General features: G+C 43.9%; 1 protein-coding gene across 2 annotated transcripts; it reads left to right on the top strand.

The window, feature by feature from the left end:
• Window positions 1-306: 306 nt before the first annotated feature.
• ZBTB12 (zinc finger and BTB domain containing 12) lies at window positions 307-12,839 on the top strand. 2 transcript variants are annotated; one of them, XM_042449115.1, is made up of 3 exons: window positions 307-767; window positions 6,978-7,573; window positions 9,657-12,839. In XM_042449115.1, exons 2-3 carry the CDS (start codon window positions 7,071-7,073, stop codon window positions 10,696-10,698), a joined length of 1,545 nt encoding a protein of 514 aa, XP_042305049.1. In that variant the 5' UTR covers window positions 307-767; window positions 6,978-7,070; the 3' UTR covers window positions 10,699-12,839. The 2 variants fall into 2 exon arrangements, with proteins under 2 accessions (XP_042305049.1, XP_042305050.1); XM_042449116.1 differs by lacking the exon at window positions 307-767 and adding an exon at window positions 774-1,273.
• Window positions 12,840-13,549: the final 710 nt, after the last annotated feature.

Below are 13,549 nucleotides of genomic sequence, written 5' to 3'. Positions count from 1 at the left end.
GTGTACTGTATATGTATGTATATATATGTGTGTGTGTGTGTATATATATATATCTGTATATATGTGTGTGTGTTACTGTGTGTACATATATATGTGTGTGTTTATATATCTCTGTGTGTATATATATTTGTGCGTGAATATATTTTTGAGTCAAACACTCAAACCACTATGCCACATTGACTTCTAAATCATATATGTGTGGTGTGTGTACATATATATATATGTGTGTGTGTGTGTACATATATATATATATATATCTCAGTCTAAGAGGGTTTCCTCCTTCTCCTCCTTCAATGGGAGAGAGATGGAGGGAGGAGGGAGAGAGCCATCCCCTTTTAGGAGGGGAGGGGCTATTAGTTGCCAAGGTGATTTGGAGGAGGCTGGAAGGGAGGGAAACAAAAAAACTCCCCTCTCAGTCTTCCCGGCGCACAGTTATGACGTCACCGGCCTTAAAGGGGAAAGTGGGAGTGGATTTAAAGGCGCCCGCCTCCCCCCTTGTGCTTGGATCCAGCCTTCAGCCCACCATGCTGGGGGCGTGATTTCTTCACTCCACCCTTTTCTTTCATTGACCTTTTTCCCCTGTTCTTTTTCTGCCTGGAGGACAAATATCCCCTCCCCTTTAAGGAGCCCCCCTCCCCTCCCACTCTTTCCCATTTAATTCCTTTCTCTGTGGCTTTTCACCTCCTTGTTTGGCCATTTGGGGCCAGCCCCAGCCCCTCTCTCTTTCCCAGTCTCCCTTTGCAAAAGAGAGGGGAGCAGAGTGCAAGGTGAGATTGGGATTGGGATTGGGACTGATATCTGGAGCCTGGCTGCAAAGGAAGAAAGGAGGAGGAGGAGTAATAATGCAGGATGGAGATCATATTGTCCAAAGAAAAAGTTGATTGGGACTGGGATTGGGACTAGGATTGGGTTTGGGAGTAGGACTAGGATTGGGTTTGGGACTGGGATTGGGAAGCTCATCTGGAGTTTGGTTACAAAGGAGGAGGAATAATAATAATGCAGGATGGAGATCATATTGTCCAAAGAAAAAGCTTTACTAACTGTGTGTAAACCTATCCAGGGTTTGCTGTGTTGGCCCTCTAGCAAAAGTGCAATAACACATTATTAGGGGATTATTATTGTTGTTTTTATGTATATATAGTAAACGCTGTGTTCACTTTAAAGGGTACAAATATGAAGTAATATGTGAACAAGCTGCGTTTCTTTTCTCTCCCCCCCAAACCCTTTCTTGAGGCAATGTACTGTATTGCAAATATAATTTAAAATTTTACAGGTTTGTATATTTTTAACACATTCTGTTTTAATTCATAAGTGCTTTAACTTTTGGAAGTGTTTTAATTGTGGTTTTTTGAAATTTCATAGTTATACTTTTTGATTGTGTTTTTAAATTGTATCATCCTTTTTAAAAATTTATGTGTGTGTGTATATACTGTATACACATAGTATGTATATGTATACTATATATATATGTATATATATGTATATGTATATAGTATATGTATGTATAAAGAGAGTTCCCTATCAATCTACAAATTTGCTCCTTCTTGATATATATATATGTGTGTGTGTGTGTGTGTGTGTGTAATTCCATTCAAGGAGGAGGAAATTCTTAGACTGAGTCCTTGTGTTGAGAGAAAGGCAGGATATGAGATATTATTATTAAGCTTTATCTATATAGCGCTGTAAATTTACATAGCGCTGTACACACAATCTTTTTAATTAGACGGTTCCCTGCCCTCAGGCTTACAATCTAAAAATAATAAATGATAATAAATAAATAATAATAATGGTAGTAGAAGTTTTTTGGTGTGTGTGTACACACACACACACACACAGAGTATATGCACACGGTTGGCCCTCCGCTTTCACAGGGGATCCATTCCAGACCGCCCCATGAAAATGGAGACTTGCAGATATTGAAGCTCCATAGGCCTGAATGGTGCACGTGCCTGCAAGCACGCATGGGACGTGTGCCGCCGGGGTGCATGCCATTGGGAATAATGGAGGTCGCCCCTCTGTGAATATTCAAGAGCATGGATCTCATGTCTGCAAGAAAGGAGGGACGATTGTGTGTGTGTGTCCCTCCACATTTGCCGGGGTTAGAGCACAGGACCTCTGTGAATGTGGAAAAACCTTCCAGAGAGAGAACACTCTGTGAGAAAACACTTCTCTGGGAATCTCTAGGTCCTCCAGTGCAACTCTGGTCAACATCTGCCAGACATTGACCATAGAATTGCACAGGAGGAGCTACAAATGCCTAGTGGAGTGTTCTCTCTAGGAATCTCTAAGTCCTTCAGTGAAACTTTTGGTTAAAGTGGACCATAGAGTTGCGCTGGAGCACCTAGATATTCCTGGAGAGAACATATTAATAAAATCCATGAATAATCAAAGCCGCAAAAGTCAAAGCTGCAAACTGTGGAGAGACGTTTGTTTGTGTGTGTGTGTGTGTGTGTGTGTGTGAGTGTGTATTCCTGTGTGGAGGAAAGTGCAAAAAGAAAAGGTATGCACATGTGTGTTTTTAGAAAGCATGAAAAAGTTAATTAACTAAAAGGGGCGTGTGGTGGGGAAAGAAGCACTAGAAACGATGGTGCAACCAATTCTGGTAAGGTCTGAAAAGGGGAGGAAGGAGCAGCATCGAAAGCTTTGTTTTGGCAGCATTTGTGAGGCCTTGGTTTGTGTCCTGCTTGCCACCAGACAGAGGGCTATTTTCTTTTATTGCATTTCCAGATGTTAAAATAATTTGTGTGTGTTGTGTGCTTTCAAATAATTTCTGATTTACGATGAACCTAAGGCGAACCTATCCTGGCGTTTTCTTGGCAAGATTTGTTCAAAGGAGTTTTGCCACGGCCTTCCTCTGAGGCTGAGAGAGTGTGACTTGCCCAAGGCCACCTAGTAGGTTTCACGGCTGATCAGCAGAGCGGTCGTCCAACATTCAAAGCACTATGCCATGCTGGCAATACAGAAGAAGGCGCGTCCATTGGGAAAACAACCCTGCAACTAGCAGGGGAAGGCATTCTGTGCTTTGAATCCCATGGGGGGGGGGGGGAATTGGGATATAAAATATGTGTACCTTCAAGTCCTTTCTGACTTAATGGCAACTTTATCACAGGGTTTTTTTGGCAGGTTTCTCCAGAGGAGGTTTGCCATTGCCTTCTCCTGAGGCTGAGGGAGTATGATTTGCCCAAGGCCGCACAGTGGGTCAGTGGGTTTCATGGCCAGACTGGGAATTGAACCCTGGTCTCCAGAGTCGTAGTCGAACACTCAAACCACTATGCCACATTGGCTTCTAAATCGTGTGTGTGTGTGTTATCACTTGCCTGTAATTCATGCTGCATGCCTCTGCAGTGGCACCATCCCAATGTCTCCATATTCTGGTCAAATGCACATTACTGTAGCAGTAATGCAGTTTGAGACCACTTGAACAGCCATGGCTCTATCCTACAGAATCCTGGGATTTGTAGTTTTGTGAGGCACCACACTCTTTGGCAGAGAAGGCTAAATGTCTTGTGAATCCACAGATCCCAAGATTTCTGGTGTTTGAGCACTTGAAATGTGTAGGCTGGCCATTGTTTTGGCTGGAAGATGAAATGGACATTTAAAAATAAATAAAACATCAGCATCAATGCATTGTACAATTTTGAGGTCCCAGCATATGTATACAGGTATTTATTTTGCAGTACATAAAAGGTGTAGTGGGCATATTGAAATTTGGAAGTAGAGGCCAGAAAAAATGCTTTTTGTTGTGTATGGACCCTGACCAAAAGAGAGGGATTAAACTGTTGGTTGTGTTTGGATGTCACAGTAAACTATGGTTTATGAGTGAATGAAGTTTCTCCCTAGTCTCTCTTTCGTCCTTCCCAATTTTCTTCTGATTCAACCCTGAGAAGACTGTCAAAAAGTGTTCAATTCAGTTTGGGATTTATTGTGGTTTGTAATGCTGTCCAAACCTGGCAAATTGCAGAAAGTCTCAACTTTCTTGACTTGAAACAAGTGGTTTATGAAGCTGGCTTGTTTCAAACAAGCCACAGTTAAGGTTAGCTACAGTTCAGTGTGCTATCAAAACCTTAAATTCTACTTTGTTTAACAATGGAAGCTGAAAATGTTGAAATATTTTTGCATTCTCCCCCCCCCCCCCCCCCCCCCCCCCGCTTTAGATAGATAGGGATTTCCTGCATACAAAATCTCTCTCTCTCTCTCTCTCTCATTCAAACTAACCCTGTGACTTAGGTCACTCCCCCTTTGGGACTAACATTCTCTCTCAAAGATTTTCAACAGTTGGTATTTTCCATCTTCCTCCTCTCTTAACTTTCTTTGGAAAGATGGTGAGATGAGCACATTTCTGCTACTCTGTTGTTTTAAAGCTAGACACTAACAATATTTTTGTTTCTCACCAAAGGCTGAAGCCTTGGGATATTGAAATTAACCTACAGAAAGTCCTAGTTTTCTTACAGCCAGGCCAGAAGAGAAGAGGTGGAGAGTGTGTGTGTGGATAGAAGAAGTTAGGCTTCTTCTTGTCATAATAAACACAGATTTATTGTGCCGTCATGTCAATGTATAGGAGAAATCAGTGGGATGGAGGAATGGTAACATAAAAGACTTGAGTCCAAAACACACTGGAGAAATAATCCAGTTTCAGGCCCCTTGAACTGCCCTGGCTCAGTGCTAGGGAATTATGGGAATTGTAGTTTTGTGAAACATTTAACCTCTGTTAGAAAGCTCTGGTGCCACAATAAACTACCCAGGATTCCCTAGCATTGAGCCAGGGCAGTTAAAGCAATCTCAAACTGGATTATTTCTGCAGTGTGTTTTGAAACTAAAATAGTCTACAATGTCTCTTTTGTGGACAAAGAGAAGAAGCAGGGAGAATATTTTTTTATTACATGATTTCTCTTCTGATCTTTCTTGAAGACTCTACCACTGAGGATCTTCTGCATATAAAGAAACATGTTGCATCTCTGAGCTGGAATCATCTCCTCTGTTTACATGTGCATCTGCCACTGTTTTCAAAGGGGAAGTGAGGTTCATCAGTTGCAGATTCCTGTAGCACCTTCAGGATTAACAGATCCACCACAGCATAAAACAGCAAGGCCTGAGGGCTTCTTCCATGCCCACAGTAGAACAGGAGCTGTTATCCTTCCATGCTGTAATAATAGTAAACTGGATCCATAAGGATGCAACCAATAACACAAGCCATTCTTCTCATTAAATTCCATCTCTCCCAAATGGGTGAAGGTTCTTTTGGGAAGGGCCCACATTCTTCTTTCTTAGAAGGTTCCTGCTTTCAAGTACAACAGAATGAGGCAAAGACACTCATTTTGAGGCAAATGCCATGCAAAAAAACTTAACAGCAACATCTCAAAAAACAGTGTGGGGTAGAGGTTTGCGTTTTGGGCTAGGACTTTGGGGGACTGTTGTTGAAACCCCTGCTCGGCCATGGAAACCCATTAGGTGACCTTGGGGAAGTCACACACTCCTCGCCTCAGTGGAAGGAAATACCAACCCCCTCTACAAGTCTTATTAGAAAACCCCTGTGACAGGTTTGCTTTAGTGGTGCTGTACGTCAAATGCAGCTTGAAGGCACAAAGCAGCGGCAATGACAACGTGCCATGGCACCCTAAATAAAAGCTTCAATAGATAGCAATTTAACTGTTGTTATAAACTGAAGTGTATAATTTGGTATGTGAGAGAAATTGGAACTTGGGTGATGGGTTAAGAACTGAAAAGTTTGGGGTGAAAAAAAATATGTGCAGGTTTCCATACAAGAAAAATGCTTCTCTTGGTAGATTGAAAAATCTGGAAAAGGTCTTACCTTCTGGAAGCATTTTAATTGCAGCACTGATCTATTTGGCATTTGTTCTGTGCTCTAGGACATTTGAAGTTAAAATACTAAATACATACACAGGTGTGTAGTGTTTTACCTTCTCAATAGATACCCTGAAGGCAACAGGTCCTGTCTGATCTTGGAAGCTAAAGCTGTGTTTCGTACTTGGGAGAACACCAATGAATACCTGGTGCTGTAGGCTATATTTCAGAGAAGGAACTGGCAAAGCCACCGCTTCTCACTGTACAGTCATAAGTGTGCTTAGTGTACCGTCTTCTTTAGCAAAAATGAGCAAGATATGACCAATGAGCCATATACAGCCATTTTTGTAGCCTCCAGAGCCTCTTGGAGCTGTTGCCACTGAATTTCAGCATGATGGCAATGAAAAAGATGCATTTTGATAATTTTAGAGAGCAATTGAACTCCAAGAAACTTCTGGGAAATCCAGTAATCTTATAAAATGTAGTACATGCATGCCCTCTTTTTATCCTCTTTTAGTGTGAAAATCTTTTTTGTGCAGAGAACAGCTCTTGTCCATTTAATGGCTGTGTAGAAGAGGGAATATCAGCAGGTGTGGCTTATCACACAACCAGGAACCAAGCCACACTCACTGACATGCGTTCTGCTACACAACCATTAAGGGGACAAGAAATGTTTACAGTTTTCATTCTGGCAGCCCTGTTTGTAGCAATAGCATGTACATTGCTATACCACTTATCAGTGAACGCAGTACTCTCTTAAGTGGTTTACAGTCTGTAAGCCAATTGCCCTCAACAAGCTGGGTACTCATTTTACTGACCTATGAAAGGATGGAAGGCTGAACCTTGGAGCCCCTGGGATCGAACTCACAACCTTGTGGCTACACTACCGGCATTTAACCACTGTACCATAGGGCTCCCATTTGTGGGAAGTATGCGGTTCTGGGATGCTTGTGTAAGAGGTATTTTCCCATGTTTTAATGCATTGGAAGAGTGGGTTTTTGTATAATTTTTGTCTGAAAATATCTCCAAGAGTGTACCAACAAATTTTTTAATATTAGGGGCCCTTGTGGAACTGGTAGGGGGCTTTTTGGATGACAAAAATGGGCTTCAGCAACCACAGTATGCCAGCCTCAATGTACAGTGCCAAAACTTATGTTTTCTTCCTTGGCTTTCAGTATTCAGCGACTCTCCAGTCCTCAGCATTTCCAGCTCTTTCCTTCCCCTCACACAAAACAGTTGGACCCTCTTCTCCCTCCTGCTAAGGACCAATGGCATCTGGTGTGGAGCTCCTTCGGTTCCAGCTCCCTGGGCATGAGGCTGCCACCTTGCGCAACATGAACCAGCTCCGCTCAGAGGAGCGCTTCTGCGATGTCACCATCGTAGCTGACAGCCTCAAGTTCCGGGGCCACAAAGTCATCCTGGCCGCCTGCTCTCCTTTCCTCAGGGACCAGTTTCTCCTCAACCCTTCCTCAGAGCTCCAGGTTTCCCTCATGCACAGCGCCAAGATTGTCGCTGACCTGCTCCTTTCTTGCTACACTGGTGCCCTGGAGTTTGCCGTTCGAGACATCGTCAACTACCTGACGGCGGCTAGCTATCTGCAAATGGAGCACGTGGTGGAGAAGTGTCGGAACGCCCTGTCCCAGTTCATAGAGCCCAAGATCAGCCTCAAAGAAGAGACTGCAAAATATGGAAGCCACCGAAGGTCCAAGTCCCCCAGCGTGGTGGGCTGCACTACCTCTACCTCAACCCGCAAAATACACTCACGCAAGAGGTTTGTTAAAAAGTTTATGTTCCTCTCATGTTTGCAGATAAAAGTTACTAGCTTATGGTGACTCTAAGGTGAACCTGTCATGGGGTTTTGGCTCCAAGATTTGTTCAGAAGGGGTTTGCCCTTGTCTTCTTCTTAGGCCAAGAGAGTGTGACTTATTCAAGGTCACTCACTAGGTTGCCATGTCTGAAGAGGGATTCAAACTCTGGTTTTCTAGAGTCTTCAAACCACTACACCATGCTAGTCAAGGTCCTTCCTAACTGCCACAGGTGACCAAGGCAAGCATCTTAATTATTGTTCTCAATGATGATTGCTTAACTCTGCTGAAAAAGTATGTTGGGTAAGTAAGGGAATAGCACCATCTCCTGGCAGCCACAGTAATGATCATATATCTGCTTTAGCTGTAGTAGACCCTACTAGGCTACCCTGTTATAGTGCTATATTTCACTGTCATGGCAACATTCTGTGGGTTTTTGACATTGTAGTTTCGTGAGGCCCAAGAGCTCTCTGACTGAGAATTCTACATGCCCTTCCCTAAACTGCAAATCCCAGAAATTCATAGGATTTTGCCTTGGCAATTAAAGTGGAATATAGCACTGTGTGATAGAGCCCTTAATCTATTTTGGTGTGTTAAATTAAGCTAAAAATGCTGGTCACAGGCACAGAATCACTTGTATAAAATGTTTCCCAGATCTCTGAGAATGCAGTCATGAGAAGGATGTAATTTATAGGGGGCATGTGGCAACCCCTTTTGTGAACAATCACTTGGAAGAAAAGTTGTGGAAGTGGCTGCTGCTCTTCTGCAGTGGATGTGATAGCCAAGGGCTTGGAAACGTGACTTCTCTTGATGTCCAGTTTCCATTATACCCCAGCTATCACAGGAATTAGCCTGAGTGGTTAGAAGATTCTGGGCACTATAAGCCAGGAAAAACAAATTCTCCATTTGTCCAGTATGACTTACATATTACATCCTCTATCTGAGCAAGCGATGATGATTTCAGAGAAAAAAAGCCCAAGAGGCAGGGAGCAGCCAGGAAGGGTGCAGAAGCCAACCCCACCCCTTTCCAGAATTGAGAGGTGTCTTTCCCCATCTGTCCTCTACCCCTTTCCAGGATGGAGAACCACCTGGGGAAAGGCAGCTATTTGCCTGGAAAAGGGGCAGGGAGACAGTTAAAGGGATGAGAGGGCAGAGGAAGGAGCGTACATGCTCCTGTTCTTCTTCCCCAGCCTATCCGTCCTTTTAACTGGCTTCCTGGGGCGGCGAGTTAATCACGGATTTTCCACATTCACGGGGGTCTTGCACCCCTAACCCCCATAAATGTGGAGGGACGACTGTGTGTCTCCATATGTTGCTGGACTGCAAAACCTAGCAACTCTCACAAGCACAGCCAAAATTATGGAATGATAGTAGTTGCAGTCCAACAGCATCTGGAGGACCACATGATTCCTGTCAATGTTCTAGGTGTATCAGATGCCAGGCAGGCGAGGAACAAAATATGGGGCTCAGAATTTTTGGAGTCCAACCCATGACTTACAAGAACAATGGCCACTTTTTCTGTGGAACTTTAAAGAGATGCTGCCAGTCAGTCAGAATAGACTTCATTGGCTAAAATGAAGGATAGGAAATCGTTGAACCTCTAGATTTAATTTAAATTCAAGTCCTATCAACTCTGGCTAGGATAGCCAGTGATCAGAGAAGCTGGGAATTGTCCACAGGTTCTCTTCCCCTGGCATACATAGACTCACTCTTTGATTTGGTTTAAAGGAAAGTTTCTCAACACAGTGCCTTTCAGGTGATTAGTCTGCACCTCCCATAAGTATGGCCAGTGGTCAGGCATTATGGAAGTTGTAGACTAAAACAAGTGGAGGCCATTGTGTTTGGGAAGGCTGGAATAGATAGTGTGTACTGAGCAATGGTGTGGTCTACTGGTTCCCATTGCACTTAGATCCAAACACGGGGTCAGCTGCAAATTTGCTAGGTGACCTTGAGCCATAAGACATTAGAAGAGGGTTTAAGGCAAACACGTAGGTCAGCTCTCAGCTAGACTTCCCATTGTACTGACATTAGTATCTTTATGCTTCGCAGATCCATGCAGCGCCCTGTGAAGCTGGAGTTCCCACTGGAAGAAGAACTGGAGATGAAGGCAGAGGATGAAGATGAGGACCAGGAAGATGATTATGGAGATGAAGATGCTGTCTCTGATATCTGCATTGTGAAGATTGAGTCAGCCATAGAGGTGGCCCAGAGACAGAAGAAGCAGCAGCAGCAACAGACAAGCAGCAGTTGGAACAAAGATATGTCACCCCAACAGAGCTGGAACAAGGAAAGTTCTCCCCAACAGACTTGGGGCAAAGATTCTTCTCCCCCACCAGGGTGGAACAAGGATGGATCTGGAGACCAGGAAGAGCCTCAAGTCAACTCTACGGTGGCAGAAACCATGGGATCGTCTCCAGAATCAACCCCAGAGAAACCTCAACATGGTGTGGTGAAAGCCTCCTACAGCCTTTCTGAGGATGCTGAGGGTGAAGGCCTCTTGATCATCCCAGGAGGAAGCTACTTGGAGGAGACCAGTGAAGCAGCAGCTGTGGCAGCTGAGTGTCAGAGCAGTGGTGGTGGGATGGGGATAGTGCTAGCGGGACTGAGTGGGCGTCCCTTCTCCACCTTTCCTGCAGTGGGGAGAGGTGGAAGTTCAGGAGCAACAGGGGGTGGTGGAAGTGGTGGCGGCAGTGGTGTTTCAAGGATCATACGTTGCACCAAATGTGAGGAGGTCTTCCAAGGCGTGGAGAAGCTGGTCTTCCACATGAGGGCTCACCATTTCATCTTTATGTGCCCCCGCTGCGGCAAGCAATTCAACCATAGTAGCAACCTCAACAGGCACATGAATGTCCACCGTGGTGTAAAGTCACACTCCTGCACCATCTGTGGGAAATGCTTCACCCAAAAGTCCACGCTTCATGACCACATGAACCTCCACAGCGGCGAGAGGCCTTACCGCTGCTCCTATTGCGATGTGCGCTTCGCCCACAAGCCTGCGATCCGGCGCCACCTCAAGGAACAGCATGGGAAGACTACGGCTGAGAACGTCATGGAAGCCAGCGTGACTGAGATCAACGTCCTCATACGTTGAGGGAGAAACAGCAGCAGCAGTGGCAGCGGCAGGGCTGGCAGTGGTGGGAAGTGGAACGGAAGTCCTGAGCTCTGAGGGAGGGAAGTGGGATGTAGTGGTTAGACTGTAGGGGTGGCGAGCCAGGAGTCCTTTGAGTTTTTTTTGGATAGGATTAGCATCTAGTATACTAGAGGGATGGAACTCCTGGATTCTTTGGAAGGGGTTTGTGGGTGGGCCGGGGCTAGTGGATTAGAAAAGAAGAGTAGGTCATATGGGAAGTGTGTGAGAAGTAAGGCTCCTGGATTGCCTGGGTCATGAAGGAGATTAGTCAGTCAGATTAGGGGGATCTGGGCAGTAGAGATACAGAATTCCATGGTTCTGTTCTCTTCCTTTCTTCACAGTTCCCATCCCTCTGTCCCTAATGCCCTGTTACCAGAAACCACTACCTCTTTTAAAGCCCAATTCTATGCATGTTTACTTGGTAGTTAAGTCTTGCTGAAGTCAGTGAGTCTGATTCCCAAGTAAGTGGGTGTAGGATTGTGGTATTTCAGTTGTTTGGGGAGACGCACATGGTTCAGTAAATACCTCCCCCTCCACTAAAAGGGGCAAGGATGAGAGACCTCATTCTATCTCAGTAGCCAAAGAAACTGAAAAAAAAAAGGTCATTAAAATAACATGAAGTTAGCAGGGAGGGTGAATAGATCTCAGTCAGTGTAAGGCATTGCAGAGGCTGTCTTAGATCAGTCATCTTTGACTCTGCTCAGAATCTAGTTGGTGTATTATGCTGGCATCACCACACCAGCACACAGTGGCAACAGGAAGAGGAGGAGGCATGGTAGCCATGAAGGAAGTAAAACATGGGGCAAATAGGGTGGTTAGAGCTAGTAGATTTTGTTTGCTTTCATTTCACACTGTTGTACAAGCCTGGAAAAATGCAACTGATGGCTTATGGCACCAGTAAGGTCCTGGCGTTTGTCTACTGTTCTTCAATAATAGCGCAGAGGTGGTGTGGCTGGCGGCAGTCTGCCTACAAGCCTGTAAAGAACCCCCCTACCCCAAAATCTGGTTTGAAAACACTGGGTGACTATAGTAGTGAAAGGGAAGTTGGCAACAACCTAAATTTAATGTGTGAATTTTTCCTGAGATCTAGGCCTTCCAAAAGCTTTGGGCTAACAAGAGTCTCTACTGTGTAGTTTGACCTGAGAAATGCACATACCTTGGGTATTAAGACACAGTTTTGTCCAAATACCAAGAAGTCAGTAATCCAAGAGGAAAATAGAGGAGTGCAACGTTTAAGGGGAGCAGGAAGGTTAAATGTATTCTGTTTATCCATGATGACAGCATGTGATCCTACAAATTCATCCTTCCCAAAGAGTTTGGAAACAATATAGGGACTTAAGTAATGTTCCTAGTCCTCATGGCTGTGAATTTATGCTTGAAACCTGTTATGTTGTACCAGCTAATTTATTAATATTTTATTCACTTCATTAAAATGACAGGAAGATTTTAGGGTTAGTAGAGTTTACTACTACTGCCATTACTATTACTACTTGTAATACTACTACTACTGCTAATTCTTCTTCGTCGTCTTCATCATCTTCTTCTTCAACAAGCATCCCAAATGCCACCAAGCAGCCAGATGTAAAACTGTGAGCATAAAAAAAAAACTCTGCTGGGTCATACCAAAGAATTATAACCACAGCAGACAACCTGGTGCCTTTGGGAAGCCCACAGGCAGGTGATGAGGGCAATAAAACTACAGTTGGCTACTTTTTGGACTAACTCCGCATGTTATTGCAGATTTCTGGAAGTGGCAGTCCAAAACAGTATTGTTTCCAAGAACAGAACACCCTTGCTCTAGTCCAAGGCAAGAAGCAATTCAGAAGCATACTGTTTCTGATATGAAGGTGATAAATAGCCCCATAATAAATAGCCACTCAGAACCTTATCCTCCATGTATTTTGTCAATCCTCTTTTAAAATTACTTGCCATTGCTGCACCTTGTGGTAGCAAAATCCTAAATGTAGTTTGTCTGAAGGTGTTACAGTTGGCCCTCCTTATCCACAGATTTTTTTATCCACAGATTCAAGCATCCATGGTTGAAAATATTCAAAAAAAAAGTGTAAATTCCAAATAGCAATCTTTAATTTCCATTTTGTATAAGGGACACCATTTTTACTGCCATTATATTTAATGTGACTTGAGCATCCACGGATTTTGTTATCCACTGGGAATCCAGGAACCAAACCCCAGCGGATAACAAGGTCCCACTGTACATCCTTATATCTGTCCTGAATCTCCCATCATTCATCATCAATAGATGACCCATTTTCTCCTTTTTTGTTTTGTTATTACGTGTCTTCAGCTTAACTTTGTCTTATGGCAACCCTATCCTGGGGTTTTGTTTGCAACATTTATTCAGACAGGATTACCATTGCCTTCCTGTGAGGCTAAGAAAGAGTGCGACTTGTCCAAGATCACCCAGTGGGTTTTCATGGCTGAGCAGGGATTCAAACCCTGCTATTCCAGAATCTTAGTCCAATGTTTAAACCACTATACCATACTATCTGTCTCCTTTTTTCCATACCAATCAATGTTTCTTACACCTCTGTTATGATCCCATCACCTTTGCCTGAAAAGCTCTCAGATGTCCTGCTGCTTAATAATTTTGGCTGCCCTTTTTCAGAGATTAACAACCAGCACTGAAGTAGCCAAATTTCAAACTCAGGGGAAGTTTATATTTCAATCTAAGATTCCAGAGACCACTAACCAGAGTAGATGCAAAATTGTGGTTCTGAGAAGAGGAGCCAATTGGCTTGCTAAGTCTCATGACAGAGCCTCAGTTGATATTGCCTGTTTGTATAGAAATCTG

The sequence above is a fragment of the Sceloporus undulatus genome, chromosome 2, assembly GCF_019175285.1.
Source record: "Sceloporus undulatus isolate JIND9_A2432 ecotype Alabama chromosome 2, SceUnd_v1.1, whole genome shotgun sequence".
Classification (NCBI taxonomy): Eukaryota; Metazoa; Chordata; class Lepidosauria; order Squamata; family Phrynosomatidae; genus Sceloporus; species Sceloporus undulatus.
Note: the sequence above shows the minus strand (reverse complement) of the source record. Positions and strands in the feature narration are given on the sequence as shown.